General features: G+C 35.8%; 1 protein-coding gene and 1 long non-coding RNA gene across 2 annotated transcripts in view; one reads left to right on the plus strand and one right to left on the minus strand.

The window, feature by feature from the left end:
* LOC131535819 (gastrula zinc finger protein XlCGF57.1-like) overlaps positions 1-22964 on the minus strand; it is a 509738-nt gene that overhangs the window by 479991 nt on the left and 6783 nt on the right. The window contains exon 3 of the mRNA XM_058768325.1: positions 21054-21767. Coding sequence (XP_058624308.1) covers positions 21054-21767 — 714 coding nt within the window. The remainder of the gene's footprint in view (positions 1-21053; positions 21768-22964) is intronic.
* LOC131536143 (uncharacterized) lies at positions 7237-8015 on the plus strand. Its single transcript, XR_009269866.1, has 3 exons — positions 7237-7298; positions 7527-7580; positions 7685-8015. It is a non-coding gene; the product is annotated as an uncharacterized LOC131536143 (long non-coding RNA).

Consider the following 22964-nt stretch of genomic DNA (forward strand, 5'->3'; position numbering starts at 1 on the left):
TAACCCCGAATCTGTGGTGGTATCACGGAATCGCCGAAAATTCCGTGCTGGGCTCACAGAAGGCATCAGTCGTGGTCCATGCACGGATTCACTGGTTCAACACCAGCGCTGCATCGGACCACATAAAAAGAGTGACTCCGATGCAGTTATACTTTCACTGGAGTACCTGACCCACCCCTACCCTAAACATACCCAGTTCTGAACAATAATGATGACGATAAATGTCCCAGTATCGCGTCGGCTTATTGATGCTAAGGGTTTCCGTGCGTGGAGCACAGCTGATGTCTGTCACTGACTTACATTGGTATCACTTCTGTGACCCCATCACGGAATTTTTTCTGTGAGCCCATCACGGGATTTTCGGCGATTCCGTGATGCCATCTCAGATTCAGAGGTTAATTAAGTCCGTGAACATTACACGGAATTCTGTGAGATCATGTTGCAATATAAAAAACTTCAACAGGTTATAAATGTTTCTGAACTTCAGCGGTTCTATTAATATTACATAGGCTACTTAGATGGTATAAATCACGTTTTAGTGCAAGCTTAAGAGTAACACTTTTGAATTTCCTAACATTAGAAAGAAATACAATAATAAGAAAGCATTGAAACTGGACCAGTTTTGAAAACAATGTTTGATTTTCTGTTATTACCAGAGATGGGAATGTCTGTAATCACCCAGAACACACTACCAATAGTCTAGCAACACCCCAGCAACTGCAAGAGCCTAGCAACCACCCAGAATATCCTAGCAACCATCTAGCAACACTTTAGCAAACATCTAAAACATCTAACTGACCAAACTATTTATGTTTCTTAAACAAGAATTTAAGACAAGCCAGCATACATGTGTCATTCAAACTTTTCAATCTAGTAATTACAGGTTTTCTTAAATGCTTACAATTCAAATACACAGATGACTTTCCTGCCCAGCGAACACTCATGAGATCAATAACACTTAAACAACTCTTAGGATTCAGGAATTATTATTGCAGCTCAATGTCTGTTACAGTATACAACAGAAATTAAATTAGAGATAATAATAATAATAATAATAATAATAATAATAATAATTCAGCAATTAACTTTGGGGAACAGATCATTTTCATTTTACTACTGTAAAGTAATTTTGCAGTAGATGAAAAACACTAGTATAGTAGATGAAAAAGAATTGTATATGAACTTGGTATGCACCACATAGGCCTACAGTACAGTAAACAATAAAAATAAGTAAATTCAGCATCCTCTGCACATTTGGTCAAATTTCATTACAGTATACAGTGGTTTCCTGGTCTCCTGACACAAGACTATATCTCTAGGCAGTCATTTCTCAGTTCTGCAAACATGCAGTAGCTACACATGAAAAATGATTACAAATAAAATTTGACAGTCACACGTTTGAAGGTGTACAACATGTGCTAAAGTTTACTGTACATATAGAATATGGCAATTTCCATCATCTAATGTACTGGTACTGTACTGTAATTATACTGAATGCTCTCTCCTCTCTCCGTTGTTAGGATGCAGAGATTCTGATTGGTGTCATCAGTTTTGCTGCCTAATGTTTAACTTACTCATTGTTAAACTTTTTGAGAAACGTGTCTTTGTTTTGAGAACTGAATTAATGGTTTGGGAAAATGGACCAACTAAAATCAGTTATATTATGTTAGCAATCGAGAAAACTGCAATACAAGATTCTTACCTAACTCTGCTATTAGTTTTCGTGATCGGCATCTTCTTATTGATTTCATGTTATTGTTTCGTCCGATATGGCAGAAAGGCCTCTATATCCATGATAAAAGTGGAGCGATCGGTCGGAGAATCGGATCACCAAACAATTACAGGATTAATCTCAGACATATCCTGACGGGATCAGATTTCTGAATAAACCGAGAAGCAGTATCTGATTCACGAACAAATGTAAAAACAATTCGTTATGGGCTGCGCTTTGTGTTTTCGACTCAAAAAGAACCGGTTCATAAGAGTAATTTGTTAATGAAGCCGACTACACTGGGCGCGCTGCGTGCGCGTGCAACCATCGCTCGGCTGAAAAGTAGCTCGTGAAGCACTGCTTACATTTAAATTTTATTCTGTGATAATTCTGGGGTGGCACATCTTTTTCTTAGGGTGGCAGTTGCTAGCCCGTGCCACCCCGGTAGATCCGCCCCTGTTATCATGTCAGATATTTACAGAATATACTCATCTCAGATTTTGATAACTAAATGGATCATTTTGCTTGTAATGCATGTCATTTGCTTGGGGTACAGACAATAAACATACAATTTCTCAACATCAATTTTTGAAGGGAACAGAAATAATATACAGTCAAAATTGTACTTTTAAGGATAGATATGTGTACACAGCATGGATACCGTGTTTATTCGGTTCATGGTTCACCACGTGGTCATATTATAACCTAATTATTATGTTGCGTCCTCCATAGTATTTTAGGTTTCGTCTGTCTCTTTAGATATTCAACCGCATTAAATCCACTGATCTGCCACTTAACATCATATTGAGCAATATCCAACACTCTATAATCTGGTCTATAATATTAGCCTAATATCAGTTCACACACAGGCTTATCGCCCTGTTAGTAGTGGGTGACAAGCTAACCGTATAAACGCTCATAGAAAATACATCGGATATCTTCATTTTTTTGTCATGACTAATTTATTAATGATCCAGTGCTTACCTCAAAATCTTTTAACTTCCTCTTTCACAGATCCTCATTTTTTCATCATGCTCTTTTTGTCTTTACCACTAGCGCATGCTGATGACGTTTTATTATTCTATAGAAACGTGCTTCGTAGTCAACGTGTGTCATCATATTGATTTTACGATTACTAAAATTGTGCAGTGTTGATATGAATGCGACAGTGGCGCCCTCTGCTGCCTTAATAATGTCATAAGGAAAGGACGCGACGTGTGGCCAAGTATGGTGTCTCATACTTTCACCCATCCAAAGTGCACACAGTAATGAACAAACACGCGCGCACACACACACACACACACACACACACACATACAGAGACGGAGCAGTGGGCAGCCAATTAAAGTGAGTGAGCTGTGATCCTGTCAGGATCCAACAATATCATAACTGTAGTAAATATAGCTCATGCAAAGTCTTCTGAAACAGAATGAGGAAAAGACTCAAATTCATCCTTTTTTTTTTTTTTGTAGTAGTAGTAATAGTAGTAGTAGTACTTTATTTGTCCCCTGGGGGAAATTCTGCTTCAGTGGGTTTCAACATGCATTTTACAAATGATATCAATACAACATATATAAAAAAAAAAAAACATGAAAAAAAAAAAAAAAAGCATTTAAAAAAGCATTTTCATTTAAAATGTACTGCTTGTGGTAAAAATGACCCCCGCCCCCCTTAAGTCTTCGACCTGAAGGCAAAAGTTCAAACTCATCATACAATGGATGCATATTATCAGATGTAATTTTCATAGCTTTACTAAGGCATCTGGTTTGATAAATTTGTTCTAGGCCTATCATGGGGTAAAATCAGGTTCTGCCACACTCGTTGAGTCCTATAAGTCCTGCAACCACAAAATCAGTCCTCCGTCTAGGGAGCATTCTACAGATAGTCATTTGACCAGAATAGACGGCAAGAAATTATTAAAAGCTGAAGAAAAGTCAGCAAAAATAATTTTCACATGATTTTTGGAACCCTCAAGATGCGAGTAAACAATATGCAACAATGTTAAAATGGAATCATCTATTAACTTGTTTGACTGGTAACCAAATTGAAAGGGTCCAATAAGTGCTGTGTTTTTTCAACTATGTACACTGTTAGACATTTCTGTAATTTCCACAGTTATTTACTGTATATCACCCAGTGTAATACTGCAAATTCCCTTTACAGTAAATAACTGTAATACCCTTTGCATCATGGGAATTTTATGTGAAGTCAGACCCCACATACAGAGACTTACTGTATTTTTAAAAATTGCTGTATACTACTGTAACGGTCTCTTTGGTGCCATTATACTGAGGTCGTTTTATTTTCCTCATTTCTTATATTTGGATTGACATGATTTGCCCTGCACTGTGTCTACAACGCCGCAACAGCTTGGGACTGAATACTGGATGTGTTGCATCGCTTCTAATGATTGGAAAATCCATTTGTACTTCTGTCAGAAACAGCGCGAGCGCTTGGAGTACATCTGCACGTCAGAAATATACCGGGGCATCAGTTTACTGTCCGCATCCACTGTAGATAATATAATGGGTTCTATATTGTTGTCTGTTATCGAGTCGCGCCGCACCGCGCCACTCGCGTCCGAGGAAGACACGGAAGCAGCGGGGCAGCGCCGCAGGTTTTTTCCGGGGATGAGGAGAACATCGATGCACCTTACGAGATAATAAGACCAGCAAGCAAGGTAAAATATGTGTACGTTTGTCTGTGTGTTTGTGTCAGATTTTTGCACACCAGTTTAACCCATAGTAACATTTACTTGTCATCATGGCGGTTACAGAACTTTACCATGGTAAACTGCGCTGTCGTTTCAAACGACTTTTGTCAGCTTATTGAATTAAGTTACCTAATTAAAATTGTTTTTAACGAGCAACGCTTATCTTATATTAACATTAGGTTAACTAATGTGTAATTTAGTTCAGGTGTTAGTAGTTAACCTTGGCCAGTAGCCTGAGAAAATAAAATTGTATAGCTAGGCTAAACTAGTTTTTTTAATGGCTAGCTGCCTTTCTAGTTTTAGAATTAGTTTGTTATAGTTTTTAATGGAATTTAAGATTTACTGCATTTTTTTGTATTTGTGTTTTAAAGGCAACTGCATCAATAAAGACATGAGCAGGCCAGCCACCCTGAGACTGATAATTCATGGTAAGAGAACAGCTATGGTTTTGAGAGATTTGTGTACTCTATATGAGGTTTGCCTTTTAAAAGTGTGCTATTTCTACTTCTCGTTTTTCAGAGAAGACATTTCTGTCAAAGTGGATGGTGAGCAAAGATGGTGGCCACGTTTTGGAGCAGCACCTGGGTTTTGCTGATGGCTATGTATTCTTTGGCTGTTTGTCTTTTTTCTCCATTATGTTTCTGTTGCCTAAAGATTCTTTGTGAGGATGAATCCAGAGGACACAACATAATGCACTGCAAAACGTGCTAAGACAGGAAATGGTGAAGATGCGCTGTTCCAGCATTGGAAGACTGTATTTTTAAGTGTTATACATGCAATGTTTTAAATAAAGAATTTGATATTTTGTAATTATTGTGTCTGTTTTAATTGAATGCCAGTAGTACCTATGTAGAGTAAAAATAAAATTAATTCTATATAAAAATGATCAAATCTAACGAAATCTATATTAAAATGAATGAATTAGAGTAGTATACTGATAAATCAAATACAGTTTGCTACTGTAAATCTGAATTACAGTAACTTAGTGGCAACAGTGTTGCCACTAAGTTAATGCAACTGGTCGATAATCACCAAAGCTCTAATGGATTGTTAACCTAAGGAGCAGGTACTATAGTTGAAGTTTTCCATATAGTTGGCACAACATGCTGGTCAAGAGATTTTTGAAACAACAGAGTGAAGACTGTGGATAACTGCTCAGCACAGGTTTTTAATACACAGCCGCAAATATTATAAGGCCCAGGACTCTTGTATATATTACAGTTTTGAAACATTTCTTCGTGACATCAGCCTCTGCAACAGAAAAATTGCTAGTCAATGTCATGAAAGTTCCTTCATTTATATTACTTCCTTTATTATTTCCCTCGAAACGGGAAAAGAACTGATTTAACCTGCTAATTCAAGATCTCAATTTCTCCCTTCTATAGCAGTCATGTTTAAGTGTTTCTTCTCTTTACTCTTACGTGGGACACTAATCATCATCGTAATTCCTTCCCAGTACTGTCTAGAATTTTCCTGTGACATTTTAGTTACGTTTTTTTTTTTTTTTTCAAGACATCATTTGTTTTAGCATGAAAAAAATAAAGGCTCTTGACAGTTTCACTGCTTTAAATGACCTTTTTCACAAATGTTTAAACATTTCTCCCAAGAAAACACTTGTCATCTAATAATATAATTAAATAATTTGATTCTCCCCCGGTTTCACAGACAAGGCTTAAGCCTAGTCCTAGACTAAAATGTAAATCTGAGCTGTTTCAACTGAAAGAAACTTGCACTGACTGATCTTAATCTAATATATCAGTGCATTTGTTTTGTCTTAAGATGCACACCAGTAATGTTTTTTTTCTAAGGCATGTTTTATAAAAATGACTTAAATGTCCTAATTGAACTACGGCCTAATCCTGGTTTAGGCTAAGCCCTGTCTATGAAACTTTTCAGCATTGTCCCTCTCTTTTCAGCATTGAAATAATGGACATCATCAATGTGACGTGTGGAGAGATTCAGACTCCTGTGGGGTTTCTGTATGTGATTCAGTCTGTGATACTGAATCAAACTCTCTGTGTTGACAGTGATCAGAGCTGGTATCTACAGGTGAGTGTGTTTCTGTCCTCAAACTACACCTTTATTCACACACACATTATATGATCCTCGTCTGTTTCATTTGATCAGGATGGACTTAAGATAGCAGATCCATCAGAGCCGCAAACACTGATTGCTCCTGTTATTTCTGTCTCATCTGATCGTCTCGTCACGTCTCACTGTGTGAATGAACTTCATCACGAGATCATCTGTGATTCTTCTGATCGAGTAAATCAACTCAATCTCTCTCAACATTCATCTGTTTTCATATTTAATCCTTCATGAACATTATAAATGCTGCTCTAACAAATATTTCTCTTATTCCAGTCTCATTCCAGACGTGAGACCATCTTCAGAGGTGAGAGAAACTGCTGATTGAGATCAAACTCTGTGTTGAACTGAATCTTGAAGTGAATCATGATGATTGTGAATGTGTTTTTCAGCGAGGAATCAAACTGCAGCGACTCCAAACTCAGGTGAGTTTCAGCTGATAAACGTCTGATTATTCATTAATAAAACACTGCAGATCTGATTCACACTCAATCCACTTTCAGTCTTCTCTCTCATATTGACTCATATTTGTGATCTTCATGTGTTTTTAAAGATGTTCTGAATGAAGTGACTCCAGATCTCCAGCTCCCAGGTAAACTCCTGTGCTTCTGTGTTTCAATATGTATAATTTTTATTGATCAGCTGTTTTCATCAGTTTATGTTTTCAGTCATTCAGCTGAATTTATTGTCTCTCACATGTACAGATCAGTGGTGGTGGATTTCTGCTCTTATTGTCATTGTTCTCCTGGTTTTGATCTGTTTCCTGCTGCGTAAAAGGATCTTCCGGTGAGTCGAGGCTGATCCTAACATGAGTCTTCGGTCATTACATATTATACTATATTTCACAATGTCATCACTAATCACATTTTCATTAATTTAATCGTCTTTAACAGATTTTTTAATTCATTTTATATCTCAACTTTAAAATAAACAGCAAATCCTTTGAATTTAAATGTAATAATAAAATGTAATATAATGTATTAAATACCAAATGTAATCAGATTGTGTTTTCAGGTGTTTTCAGAAGGAAGAGCAGTTTATTCGTCAGTGCGATGCTCCAGACAACAAGTGAGTGAATCAAACTCATGACTGAACTGATTTCCTGAATCACATGATCATTTAAGAGCTGGATGAGACAGCTGATGTTGTGTAAATGTGTGTGTTCCTCACAGGGATCTGGAGATGGTCTGATCTGATGAACCTAATACACTTCAGGAATCGGTTCAATGAATCAGTTTTTAGATCCTGATCAACATCACGGTCATTTTATTATCTGTTGAAACGGAGAAGACCGAGAAACACTAATGTTATGCTGCATGTGGTTTTATTTAAAGCCAGTAACTGTGTAGAAACTGATGCAGTGATGGTCACATTAGCTCTTATTAGCTGATGTTTAACTGCGAGAGATTTACATTTTACAGAAAATGTTTCCCAATTATTTTTTTTTTTTTAATATTTAAGAAAATTTAAGATGTAAGTTAGGATATCTTACGTTAATTTTACAGTTTTTGTTTGGCAGCTGCTTCTGCCAGTCATTTAAGTTTTTTATTTTTTTTCGTAACGTTCTTTAACCATTATTTCGTTTAATGTTAAATGTTTCGCACCCTGTGCTGCTTTTTTTCATGTCTGGTTTTAAACATACAGTAACACTTTGCTTAAAGTCTTTAAGTATAATGCATTATAAAGGGTTATTAAATAGTATAATGCATTATAATTATTCATAATGTGTGTTGTACATTATATCAAAATTATTAGAACCGAATTTAAAATGCATAGTGTAGCAATGAAGTGTTATAATGTATTAACTGTGATTACAATTATTCATGAAATTGTACAATGCATTAAAAGGTGCATTAAGGCATAATTAATGCATTAAAACTACGTTTATAATGCATTATACATAAAGATGTTAAGTAAAGTGTTACCAAACATACTATAATAAAATCTCTTGTTTTGAAACAGTATAAATTATCAAAAAGCCCTGTCAGTGTTCACAATAATATCAATTTAATTTGACTTGACAGGTGTTCATAAACAGCTCCGTAGATCCTATTCCAATTTTGTTATTTTAAACATTAACTTCAGCTGCTATATTTCCTTTAATTAAAACCTTTTGTTATTGTCTTCCTCCATCAATGGGCTAGCCAGCAGATCCAAAAGTTTTTGTTAAATTATCTCTATTCTACATAACCCAAACTATTGCGTCACTCAAACCTTGAGGACACACACAGACAGCCTTATAGCTGCTTTGCCTTTAACCCGTATCACATCAACTATGTTCACTCCAGCCTTTCTTTATGTGAGGGTGCTCTCTGGATAATATGGTTAGTGACTTTCAGGACTGGTAGCAATGCATTTTCATTAACTTTCAACATAATTTCATTGTACTATCATTTTACTCTAGCCCAGCTTGTCAGAAATGACATGCATTTCCAAATAAACATATTTATTTTTACTTTATTTTTGCAACTCAAAGGTTTCTTCAAAGTTAGTTATTTTGCAGTCCTTATCAGTACATTGTACATCAACATGTATTTATTCATTCACTTAATTCTGGCCATGGCTTTGGAGTTTCAACAATGGTTTTAAATCTGTCAGGAGTTATCTGACCCAGATATGTTACTTCGGGTCATGCTAGCATGCTTTCTTCAAAGTTAACTTTTGAAACCCCATTTATGTTACTTGTTTACAACATTATCAGCTCATAATTTTTCACTGGAAATGGGCATTTGGCTATGATGCTGAGTGGCTAAATTTTTACAATCCGACAGTAAAATTACTCTTTTGCCCAAACATCAGTAAATATAGAAATGACAAATTTTCCACTCAGAACATGTCTATGTTACTTTTACAGCTTAAACCAGAGTCATAAAAACAACTGTTTCATTGCAGTCAAACGCAATCTTATCTTCTAAAGCAAAACATAATCTAACTTTTTCCTAAATGCTACTGACAATTTTTGTGCCTATACACAGTCGTTTAATCAACCCAGGATTTTGTTCAGTATATTATTAGAGCTTGCAACAGCAACTGAAACAGATTTATGATATCATTATTTGTCATTTAAATCTTCTATGCACAAAGAATCTGATTAAATTATCAATCAGTTACTTCTGGGATTATTTTTAACAAATAGCCATTTGAAGACAGGCACATGCATTTAGAAATTTGTATCTTTCTGGTTCTTTGTTTTAACTTTCCAATCAGAATCAAAGCCCAGACTCATCATTCTTTTAATAAATTCAGAGAATATTTTTAAGGTCAGAGCTTCAGAGCCGAGCTGTTTACAGCATTTGCTCTCTTCCGTTTCATTATTTCTATCAGGGCTGAGCAAGTTACCAAATTTTTCAGCCATAATTCTAGCACAGTTGAAAACCAAAACAGATTATAGCAGCAAGAGACAGCCAACAGCACTTGACTTCTGCGTGATGAAACTGCAAAGTATATTCCAGAATTTCCATATACCGGTCCAATCCAATTAGGGTCATAAAATTTTTTAGCTCTTTCGGGGTTGTTCCTGATGCATCCCAGATCAATCAATCCTTGCCGTAACTTATATATATATGGATATGAGTATTTATTTTTCAACTATTATTTTTAACACTAATTTTGGTTACTCTTTTCCCTAACCAACTGACCTGACCTGATCGCTAAACTCGGGGCGCCCCTGTCTGAGACGTAAGGAATAGAGAGTTGGTTGAGCGATTTACGACTAGAACCCCCCTTCTAGCGTCTTACATTCTCTCGGTATTTCATATACCTTCACACAAATGCCCTATCTGGCTTTTACGGCTCTCAGTGCCACACAAATAGAGAATGCGTTTTGTCCACCCCCGGACTGTACCTTTTCCCCTCACAGAAAGTACTTCAAATTGTGGTGCACACCTCTCAACTCCAAGTCTACTTCTAAGACCTATAAGTGTGCACCCGTACACCTTTTCTACATACACAAGGTAACTTAGCGTTACAGGTGTACCTCATTCTTATGACACCAGTTTACCCAAAACAAATTCATACAAAAGTCTGGTGTCCCTCACTCACGTCTGAGTGAGTATCGCTTCTCCCACACTCCCTCCGCCACAGACAGTCCCTAACCAAGAATCATTTTTAAAGATAAAATCTTTCTTTCCTACCTTTCTTTCTTTCATTGATTGATCAGGGATGTCACCGAAAAACGATTGCCCGCATTCTCCACCATTACTGTAAGGGGAATTTACAGTAAAGACCCTCGGACCAGGTGTGTTGAATGAAGGCCAGAAGTCAAGAGATTCGATCAAAAATGAAGAAAATTTACTGAAGATAGTTTGCATTTTCATCAGCAGAAGTCAGCTTCAAGACTCACAATCGAGTTCGTAGGCCGCTCTGCGTACAATTAATAAACACCAGCAATTATACCTAACAGTGGTTGCTAATTGCGTCAATACATAAGTCATCAAAATTCTGATAGGTTCTAAAACCTAGATAAACTTAGACAATCTCCACATATGGACGTAAACTCTTCAAACATATCTCCATCAGATTGGGTAGATGTCAGCGATCAGGGATCATACAAGATAGGTGTCTTCCGGACACCTATTTTTGGTCAGGATGGCGATAGCAACAGCGTGAATGTGATGGACGCTTGTAAGACTTCCTTTTAGTGTATGTATTGGATACTAATTTGGACATTATGCACACTGGTGTTTTGTGGAGCCAATAAACTGTGTATGGTGATGCAACAGAAGAATGGTATTCTTGTTTCTTATGAAGTAAACAACGTAACATCAAAGTAAGAAAGCATGTCAACCTAATTCTTCCAGGATCAAACAACGCAGTAGCTTAAGGTATTAGATTTAGCTCCTACAACAGCAGGGAAAAATAGTGTGGAAGTCAATGGCTACCGTCAACTGTTCGGTTAATAACATTCTTCAAAATATCTTATTTTGTATTCAGCAGAAAAAATAAACTCATTTGTGATTGGAACGAGTGGAAGAAGAGTAAATAATGACAGAGTCTTACTTTCTGGGTGAACTGTCCCTTTAAGCAGCTCCTCAGCTGAAATACACTTAGGGTGGATTGGGGTAATGTTGGACACTTTTTGCAAAATTTCCATATGAAACCAAAACAATAAATCAAACACCTATATTACTATGAAATCCCCAAGATATTTCCTTATTAAATCAGAAGACATTTTTCAGATATTGTATTCAAAGAGGAAACGGCACATACAGCACATTTATAATTATTAGGCACATTGATATTCTGATCATATTTTTTTTTTTCCAAGCACATTTCAATTCCAATTCAATTCCACCAATTCCAAACCACATCGATCTTAGTAGCTACTATTAATTTTGTATTTAATCATTTATAAGAGATATATAATTGTCCATGAAAGCTGGAAGTGAAAAACTCCTTATAATCAGGTGTGCGGAATTATTAGGCATGTTTTCTTTTACAGATTAAATGAGTCAAAAACAGGTTTAACTCAGACTGAATGTCAAAAATTATTAAATCCCCATGAGAAATATTCAAAACTAATGTAATACAGAAATTGCAAAGTTAAGGCATGACCATTGTACAGAATTGAAATGCTTATTGGGTCAGTGGGGTCAAACAACAACAAACAAAATAAATAAATAAATAAAATCAGGTGAAGAAGAAAAGAAACGTTAACTGCAAAAGAATGAAGAATTAAGGAGAAGAATTAGGTGTAAAACCATCAGGAAACATTTAGTCTCCAGCGCCACCATTTTCCAGAACTGCAACCTTCCTGGAGTCTCCAGAATTACAAGATGTCAGGTTCTCAGAGACTTTGCTTCGGTAAAAAATCCTAAAAAATGACCCTCACTTAATAAGAATAACATGCTGAAGTGTTGTGAAATACATGAAGGCTGATTTTTATAGGCTTTATTGACAGATAAGTTGAGAGTGACTCTTGAAGGACCTGCACCACATCCTCTGGCAGTAAGTTTTAGGAGCTCATTTTAGTTTATCTCCTGAAAGGTCTGTCTTGCAGAGATTGACTAAAAATGAGCTCCTAAAACTTACTGCCAGATTCTTGAAGTTAAATTCTTCAAACAGTGGTACAAGAGGATGTGATGCTGGTCCTTCAAGAGTCACTCTCAACTTATCTGTCCATGAAGCCTATGAAAATCAGTCTTCATGTATCAGCATGTTATTCTTAGTAGGTAGTCGCTAAGTTTAGGTATTGGGTAGGATTCGTGATGCAGCTTTATCATTTCACAGACAAGGTTTAAGCCTAGTCACAGATTAAAATGTAAATCTGAGCTGTTTCAACTGAAATAAACTTGCACTGATTGATCTTAAAATATATCATTGCCTTTGTTCTGTCTCAAGATGCACACCAGTAATGTTTTTGTCTAAGGCACGTTTATAAAAAAAAAAAAAAATACTTAAATGTCCTAATTGACCTATGGCCTAATCCTGGTTTAGTCTAAGCCCTGTCTGTGAAACCAGGCCTAAAACTAATAAACAGCCAATAGTTTAAAAAATAGTGAGAATTAATAGTGAGAATTGTTCCCTATACTAAAGTGTTACCACACATTTTAAAAATATGAATAATTTGATAGCAGTTTAGAACAGTGTTTTGTTTATAACAGATTTATATAAATAACATTATTTTGTTAATTAATCCTGTGTCCCTGACCTTCACGAGAGGAGCGTCCTGTCTGATGATTCTCACGGCCACATTCATGACTGAATTTACAGAAACTCTAGTGATTTCTGTCTTGAATTCAACAGCAGTCCTGTTGACTGTAACGCAGTAAAAGCAGAGCTGAATGTCCTGCGTGTGTTACAGTCAGTTCTGTTTAACAGATCAAACCCAGTCTGTTTTCATATTTTAGTGACGGCCAGTATTATTAGTTTTCAAGCTGGACCCAAACACAGTGACAGGTTTATCTTCCCAATTTGGACACCAGGATGCTTTGTGTAAGTCACTCTGAACCTGTTTCAAGATTTTTAGTTTCTAGAGCTGCTTGATTGTTTCAGAGTAAATGCATTTGTAATGTTTATTGTTTCAGTGTTTGCTGAGCTTCATGATATCAGGAGCTGCACGTGAAGGAGGTGCGTGAAGCCTGTGATGGCAAACCCTGTGTTATTAAAAAATAAACTCTTTCTTTTCATCTCAAGAAAGAGACAGATGAGTCATACAGCAAAGAACGTGCAAGACATTTAATAAGGTTTTTTTGTCTTCTCTTACATTTTAAACAGACTGGTTTGTTTATTTCTCTGCTGTACTTTAAAATGCACACATGACTCCTGAGATGCAGCGTTTGATGGAAGGGTCTTGTTTTCTTACAGAAGTGCTGGAATAAGATGCTGGTGTTTTTGACTCAAGCAAACGAAAGATTAATCCTATTATGAATACTTTGTAGTATATTTACTCCTAGAAAGGAGTTATATTTGAGTCATAAGTATTGTTTCCAACCGCATGTCCTGTTTACTGTGGCATTAACATATGCTTTACAGTGACACGAGTAAACCCTTAACATTCAAATTAAACTGGAATATAATATTTTCAGCAAGAATGCCAAGTCTTAAGATGTTATGGAAATGATTAATTTATGAAGTAACTTGATAATCAAAGCAGTAATTGTAACAATATCATCATTATTTGTCTATGAAAACATGCAGCAACTGTCTGTGGTCTCAGTGGTTTACATTACGCAGTTAACAACAAACTAGGTCAACCGTTTTCACACCTCGGTCAGGTAAGATCATCGGACACAAGCTGTCTGCACGCTACATCTAGACATAAAAACAGTCCCCCCCCCCCCCACACACACACACACCATCTCCAGCTTAAACAGCTATCACAGAAATCTGTCATTCATTTCTCCATTTATAGCTATTGCCTGTCTCTCAAGTATTATGTAAATACATATGCATATTTTAAACAGCTGTACAGTAAATAATGCACAAATCTGTACATAAATCTTCTGTTCCAGATTTTACCACATTATTATTATTATTAGGGATTATTATTTATTGTTTTTTTCTTTAATCTTGCTTATTCTTTAATTTTCTCTGTTCTCATGTCATATATTTATCAGCTCCTAACAAACACACACAACACATTCCTTGTGTGTTTGCAAACACTTGGTGAATAAAGCTAATTCTGATTCTGATTCCTTCATTTGAACCACATCACTGTTGTTTATTATATCACAAGCTAATTAATCTGCTAATGAATGGACTGGAGATGTTCGAGGTGCTGCTGTATTGAACAGCAGCTGAAATGCTGTTCTTCTGAACTTTCTATTCATCAATGAAACCTGAAAAAATATACTCAGCTGTTTTCAATAATAATAATAAATGTTTTTGAGCAGAAAATCAGCATATTAGAATGATTTCTGAAGGATCATGTGACACTGAAGACTGGAGTAATGATGCTGAAAATTCAGCTGCGCATCACAGAAACAATTACAGTTTAACAGATATTCGTGTAGAAAACAATTCTTTTAAATAGTAAAAATATTTCAAAAGTTTACTGTTTTTGCTGTATTTTGTATCAAATAAATGCAGGCTTGGTGAGCAGAAGAGACTTCTTTACAAAAACATTAACACTCTTACTGTTCAAAAACCTTTGACTAGTAGTGTATATATGTGTAATATTTCTTCATCTCATAGCAGGAATCTCTGCCTCTAGTTGTAGTTCAGACACCGTTTGCAGCTGTGTTGGTAATAATGAAAATGACCATAACTGGCTGACGATGCTTTCAGGAAACACACCCCAGACCACATCTGAAATCCCCAGTCATTAGCCCCTTTCACACCTTCTCAGAAATACTGGTAAATTCAGTTGTCATATTACTATTTAACATATGTTTGAATAAATCTGTCATGACAACAAAACTTCATTTGGGAGAATATACATTTTATTGCATTAAATTTTACTTTATATATTAGCCTACTAGCTTGCAGCATTACTGACAGACTTTAATAAAGACAGACCATAGTTTGTTCAGTAAACCACTGTTTAATAAAAAGAAAAATTAATCTATTTTGTGTTTTTTTTTGTTTAGTTTCTTTTTCCCAGTTAAAACTGTTTTTAATGTTGTTTATTCGAAGCGGATTGACTTCATCAGTTTGAGGGAGATTTGGCGCCATCTGCTGGTCAATCAAACACCAGACTGAGCTTAAAACTTCAGGTAATAAAACAATCCTGCCAATTAAATACTCTGAAGTGTAATGCAATGTGAAATGTGATTTCATTTTCATTTTGGTTTATTAGGTAAAAGGTGATAATGCCACCAATAGATTATATGTCCTATGTTAGCTGCCCAGTAAAACTAAAATTAGACAGGGACATACCACCATCTTAATGGAGTCCACGGATGTAAAAAAACAACAGGAAATCACTGAAAAAGATTTAAAGAAATGAATGGAGCTCCACCATCTTAATGGAATTAATGCGTCCAATGAGAGAAATCTTTAAAGGGGACCATTTAGAAAGATCCTTCTGAATTTGTTCAAGAAGCATACCAAAAGTTTAAATAATAATATTTATATAATAATGTAACAATAAATATTTTTAACTATCTTCAATGGTATGTTGGAATACTGTAATTGCATATCAACCTTATTAATCTGTAGCCCAGGCCCGGATTGGCTAATTGGGAACACTGGGAGAATCCCGGTGGGCCGGTCAGTTTTTTTTGGCTGCAAGGGCCGGTGTTGTCAAGCCACTGGGGTCGAAACATGGATGCTGTCTGTAGGCTGCCAGGGGGGTGTTATGTGACACACCCGGGTGTGTTTAAGGGTAAGTGAGCGGATAAGCTTTCGGTTCCAAAAACGGAGGTAAGTTTCAGGGTATGTAAGCAGCCATAGCTAATTACTCTCTGAACATAACCTGCTCCGGAGCAGCTTCTGTTTCAGTGTTAGTTCACTTCAGCGCCATCAGAGCACACGTGATCTACTGACCAGACTCCAGTGGCCATGACAGATATATGATTACAATATAGCAATCAAATGTATAGGGTAAAAATAATAAGGTAATATTATATTATTATAATATGTTATTATATTTATTCTATTGTCATATATAATAGTTATCAATATTTATTAATTATAAAACACTATTATAACAATGTGCTAACACTTTAGAATAGGGAACACATTCACTTTTAACTGCAATAAATTCCTTTCAATATGACCCCAAAATTGTAAGGGTAATTGTAAAAAAATATATACATTTTTAATAATACAAATAATATATCTTTTTTGTTGTTGTTGTTGTTGTTTACTTCTCATCTATGCATTAATGCTGTGTGTGAAATATTACATTTTTATGAAAAAATCACTTAAATGATGATCTAAATTTAATTTAAATTGTCTCTGGATATTGATCTAGGTGTTAGGTGTGAAATTCTGCCATCTGGTGGTTAGAGAAAAACTTGTAGAAATCACAGTTTTTGAAAGAATAGTGTAATGACCATATATATCCAGCAGAGGCCCATAGAGAGCCATTCATCTTTCTGGAAGCAGTCAACTGCTCCTCTCACAACTTTTCTGATATATATTTTGTAAGTATATATTGAAACATTATAAAATACGTTAAAAATAGTATTTTTCTCAAAGGTTAGAATTTGTTTTTGTTGTCTGATGTATTTTAAAGTGCACACTTTTGCAATAATACCACATCAATTTGCAGAAATGCCACACAAGTTGTCACTAAAACTTGATTGCAGGTACATATTTATTTCGATCTAAGAAGTAAAATAAAAACAATTTTATTTTGCTTAAACGTAAATAAAACCAATACCAATAAATAAATAAATAAATAAAAATCTAAAAAACTAAACTAAACTAAAAAACAACAACTGCAATAAGCAGATATGAATAGTGGGGTGTGTTTAAGTGTGTGTGTGTCTGTGTGTGTGTACGTGCAAGAGTGAGTATGCTCGTTCCACATTGCATTTGTGCTCTAGTATCAGGCTTTCATTTTTTCGTGAGGACATTTTCAGATTTATTGATTTTATTTGGCACGAGTGTGTGTGTGTGTGTGTGTGCGCGCGCGTTTTTGTGAAAAGTCAGGACATATATTTGTATAATGACAAAGGTATGACAGGTATTACAAGGTGAAGGTGACATCTCAGGACATTGACCCATGTCCCCACTTTTCAAAACGCTTATAAATCACACAGAGTGATTTTTTTTTTTTTTTTTTGAAATGCATGTCTCCTGTAAGGGGTAGGTTTAGGTGTAGGGCAATAGCACATACAGTAAGTACACTATAAAAACCATTACGCCTATGAGATGTCGAGATGTCCCCACTTTTCACACTTTTATGTGTGTGTGTGTGTGTGTCCGTCCCCAATATTATAATCTATTAACTATGCATAAAAACCTGTCTGCTTACCTTACCTTGCCGAAACACTGACAGAACTAATGGCATTGTTGAGCGCTCCAAATCCAAATGCAAACTTTGCATGCAACAATCAGAGGCAGCAATTGACAGCGCTCTGATCCAGTGGCATACAGGCATCTCAGAATGACAGTCCTCTAGCCCAGTGGTTCTCACTTCCAGTCCTGGGGGCCCCCTGCTCTGCACATTTTGCATGTCTCCCTTATTGAACACACCTGATTGAGATCATCAGCTTGTTAGGAAACAGATCCATGAATTGAACTAACGAGCTGATGATCTCAATCAGGTGTGTTAAGCAAGGGAGACATGCAAAATGTGCAGAGCAGGGGGCCCCCAGGACTGGAATTGAGAACCACTGCTCTAGCCCAATGATGTTGGGGGATCCAGTGGGGGCGGCAGTCATATTTCAGTGTCCGTGCCACTCTTGATATCAACCCTGTTAAAATGTAGTGGCAGTACGTGCGCTCATTGGCGCCCCTTCAGCTGGTGGCGCTCTAGGCGACTTTCATACCTCTGAAATTTTTAGATTGCCATGTATCGTAATAAACCTTAAGTCTGACAGTTATTGTTATATTTTCATTATCTTTTATTATCTGTAACCTGAAGCTCGAATTGCTTGCATTTAATATAGCAGTTTTCCAGGGATCCCTAACACAAAAATGAAGAAGACAACACCGCAGCTCGGATCAGGATGGCGGCAGGAGACAGTCTTTTCATCTAACACAGAGAATAGATTCCGACACACACACACACACAAAACCCTTATCTGCATCTCAAGGTTTTCTGGCTTCTAGCGAGCATCTTATCAGTGTGGTTGGTGTAGTGTCTTCCGCCGCTGCTCAAAGAACCAAGCACAGTCTCGGAGTTTGATACTGTGGGATTACAAATTTATTTAAATGTTTAATTTAGATTCCTATGTAATAGTGTACAAACTGAAGAAGTTATATACATTGTATTTAGCATTTATGGTGAAGATGATGACATCAGATGAACGATTCAAGAGGTCCCTGCCAGTTCCTGTTTCTCTTATTGTAAGTGAAATGAGCCAGACGACGGAGACTCTTGCCTTTTGTTTGTAATTGCTCTTGCTGCCCCTGCCCCCGTCTTTGGGCAGTTAGGCTGATTAGATTAGGAGTCGTTAAATGGGGCAGTATGCTATACCTGAATACTTCATTTGCATGTCTTAAGGTTGTCACCCAGGTGCTTGGGTTCCATTCCTAAGCACTGCCCCCTAAATGTATATAAACTACAATGTATCACTGCTTTAGTTAGATTTTCGATGACTACAGCTACCGACAGCTTGTGTTCTCAATAAAAGAATCCTGCTGAAGATACAACCCGAAGTCTCCTGGTCTTCACTTCTGAGTTGCCTAAACTTTAGAAGATATAGGTTTACAACAATACCAGACGAATAGACTTTATTCAACAAGAACAAAGCCGAGGCCCTTCTGCAGAAAAGTCTGTTCAATGTCTCTCGGCTCTGGTATATATACAAGTTTTTAGGGCGGGCTCCTATACATTAGGAATATCTCATGTATAAAATTCTACATTTCACTTATGTATGTAATTCTATCTCTCCCTTAGGAGAGGAGACCTCCTAGACTTGTTATGGTGAAGGGAAAAGCCCCCCTATTTCTCCAGATGTTTTCTGTCTGTACATTTTTGCCATGTAGGCATTTCTAACACAGATGCCTTAGAACATAACGGAAGATTAAATAGATATATTAATGGCAAGATTCACCTTGACTATACTTGATTAATTCAGATCTTTCATATACTGTTTTTATTTATTTTTTGGATATATGTATTGTGATGTTTATGTGGTGTATATGTAATATTGTATGTTATTTTATTTGTTTACCTGCCCAGGGACAGCAGATGTAAACTAGCTATTAGCTAACTCTGGTTCAATTACTTCTAATTGTACATTGTCCCTGTAAAAATAAACAAAATAAAATAAAATCTTTAACAATAAAAATATTCTTCATTGACTACACACATACTATGCAGCCATCAATCTTGGAGAATAGAAATACAGGATATAACAGGATTTTTAATAACTGTTATTCAACATCTAAATGTCCCAGTTCTCTTCGTCACTCGTAGCTCACGTAGATGGTAGGTCATCCTGACCCCTTAGCCTGGCCTTGTGACCCTAGGGAAGGAATACCCTCAGCACGTGTTCACACTTTTTACTCTTAAGACTTAAAAAAGAATACATGCACTGCACTTTTCAATCTATACTAACATAGATGGCTTTACTTCTTAAATCAATCATCAAACAATCTGGGAGGTTAAATACTGATCAATAACTTGATTAATAATCACACAAGAAATATTAATAAAATAATTAATATCAGAAGGATATGGTCAGATCAGCTTCCACTCCATCCTCTCCTTCACTAGAGATGCCCGCTGCTAGAAGAAGCAGAATAAGAAGGGTTGCTAATGTAGACAAACTCATTCAAGACATGTGTGGAGTAAAATATAGTTTATTAGGCAAATAAAAGCTTCATTGAGAAATTTAAAAGCCCAAAAACAATTACAATACTTCATGGCATTTAGATATTAAAACTAAATTTATAAAATTACTTTTTCCTGATTCAAATACAACCAGCAGACAATAAAAACTGTTGATAAAATTTCAAAATAATGTATTAATAAAAAAGGTTTCATTTAATCAATAATTACATTTAATCAGAATCTAATCAGCAAATACAGAAACGAGCTAAAGTAAAAGTGAAAACTAATGAGCTGGATCTCTCTCCTACTGACTTACAAGTAGGAATGGTATCTGTAAAGTTTTAATGATATTACTATTCTTACAATCCTGCTTATTAAACATATGAAACTCATAAGAAAGCACAATGATATGATTTATCATGAAGCAAAATGACATACAAGAATATAACTTTTGGACGTCTTTGAGTTGATCTGAATCTGCTGGTTTTGAAGATGAAAATGAACTTTATTCACTGTGAAAACTTTAGATAATGTTTCTTTATTTTTATCTAGATGATATTTTATTGCTTGACGCATTGTGTTGTATTTTGTGGATGCGGAATCACACCTGAAAGTGCTGGATCTGAAGATGATCTAATTACTGTGATATCTTTTTGTATGTGTGCGTAGAGCAGAAGATTGGTTGAAATGCTTCCCACATGCAGTGCAGTGATACGGTTTCTCTCCGGTGTGGATCCTCTCGTGTGTCTTCAGATGTCCTGCATGAACGAATCTCTTGTCACAGTGTGAACACTTGTACTGTTTGTCTCCAGTGTGCATCCTCTCATGTATTTTCAGGTGTCCTGACTGACTGAATCTCTTGTCACAGTGTGAACACATATAAGGTTTTACTCTAGTGTGGATCCTCTCATGCAGTTTTAAACAGCTTGCTGAAGTAAAAGTCTTCTCACACTCAAAGCACATGTACTCTCTCACACCAGTGTGTATTTTCTGATGTACTTTCAAACTTTGTTGTAATGAAAAACTCTTTCCACACAAATGACACGAATGTGGCTTCTCCTTTGTATGAATTGTCAGGTGTGTCCTCAAGGTTGAAGCCCACAAAAATGTTTTCCCGCATTGATCACATTTGTGCAGTTTCTCTCTAGTGTGGATGTTCATGTGACCCTTAAGTTTTGCTGATTGTGAGAAACTCTTCCCGCACTGATCACAAGTGAACGGTTTCTCTCCAGTATGAACTCTCATATGATGCTTAAGACTACGTTTTCTTGAGACACTCTTTCCACACTGAGTGCAGGTGAAAGATTTCTTGGCTCTTATTTTCTTTAAATCTTTCAGTTTGGGTTTTTCTCCACTTTTGACATGATTTTTCTCCTCAACTTCACTCAATTCCTCTTTCACCTCATTGTCTTCAATCAACTCTGAAATAAAAGTAAAACAGTGTATTTTCAGGAACTTGTTAAAAAAACACAAGAAAGGGCATAAGAAATTGAAAGGACATAAAGATGAACCCTGATATAACAGCAGAAAGTAGACAACTGCATTACAAAATTGATCATTTTGATGCAATTTCATAAATTATACTTTCCTGAAACCTTCCATGAATGAGGTACACTGAATTATTTGTTTTAAAATATTATAGGCACAAACCTCATGCACACTTCAAGTACACTGAAAAAAAAAAATAGTACTGGTAGCAAACAATTTATTTTAACTACATTTAAATAAAATGTTGATTAAAATGTTATTTAAATGTAGCTACAATAAATTGATTGCCAGCACTTCCCTTATTTCTTTTTAGTAAATTCAATGAATATTTTTTTTTGATGATCTAAGGATCCTCTTAGATCTGTTCTGTTTTTACCCTCTTGTTTTTATTAATTTATAATCATTTATATTTATTGGAGTGTTGGATAAGGAAAAATGACGTATACAATTATGGTTTATGATTTTTATCTTAAAATATGTGTGTTTGACATATTCAAATATGCTATGTGCTTATGCGTATGATTTTTAGTCTGCATAATCAAGGTAGTGAGACTTCATGCATATTCTATGTTTCCATCCACCTGTAACCATATATGTATGTTTTTAAGAAGGTTGGAGTTTTGGCTCTGTAAGATGGCCTGTACAGAAGACCTTTATGCTTTTTATTAACCACTGTCTGGAATTGAAGCCAAGCTGATATTTCTGTCTAACCTCAAGTAGGCAATTAACAATAGAAAGAGGATATGAAACCACTTGAATGTATATTTGGCCTGAGTCAGCAGTTAGACTTTGGACTGTGATAGATTTCTGATCTTTTATGCTTAGCAACAGCTTTATGTTAATTGTTATATTTAGACTTTGGTAAGGGTATATAAGATTTGTGTACCCCTCCTTTACGGCTTTCTCTCTCACTCGCTTCTTCTTTCCTCTCCTTTTGATACTTAAGGCTTCACTCTTTAATACTTGGGGTGCACCTTTTTAACTTTTTATGATTTTTATTCATTGTAAATTGGTTTGCTCTTTTATTAGAATTTTATTCCTTTTTAAATTAGAGGTGGTATTTTTAAGAAGATATTATTCATTATTAATCCTTGTTATTAATTCAAGATTAATCATTATTCTGTCTAATG

Source organism: Onychostoma macrolepis, chromosome 03 (assembly GCF_012432095.1).
Source record: "Onychostoma macrolepis isolate SWU-2019 chromosome 03, ASM1243209v1, whole genome shotgun sequence".
Lineage (NCBI taxonomy): Eukaryota > Metazoa > Chordata > Actinopteri > Cypriniformes > Cyprinidae > Onychostoma > Onychostoma macrolepis.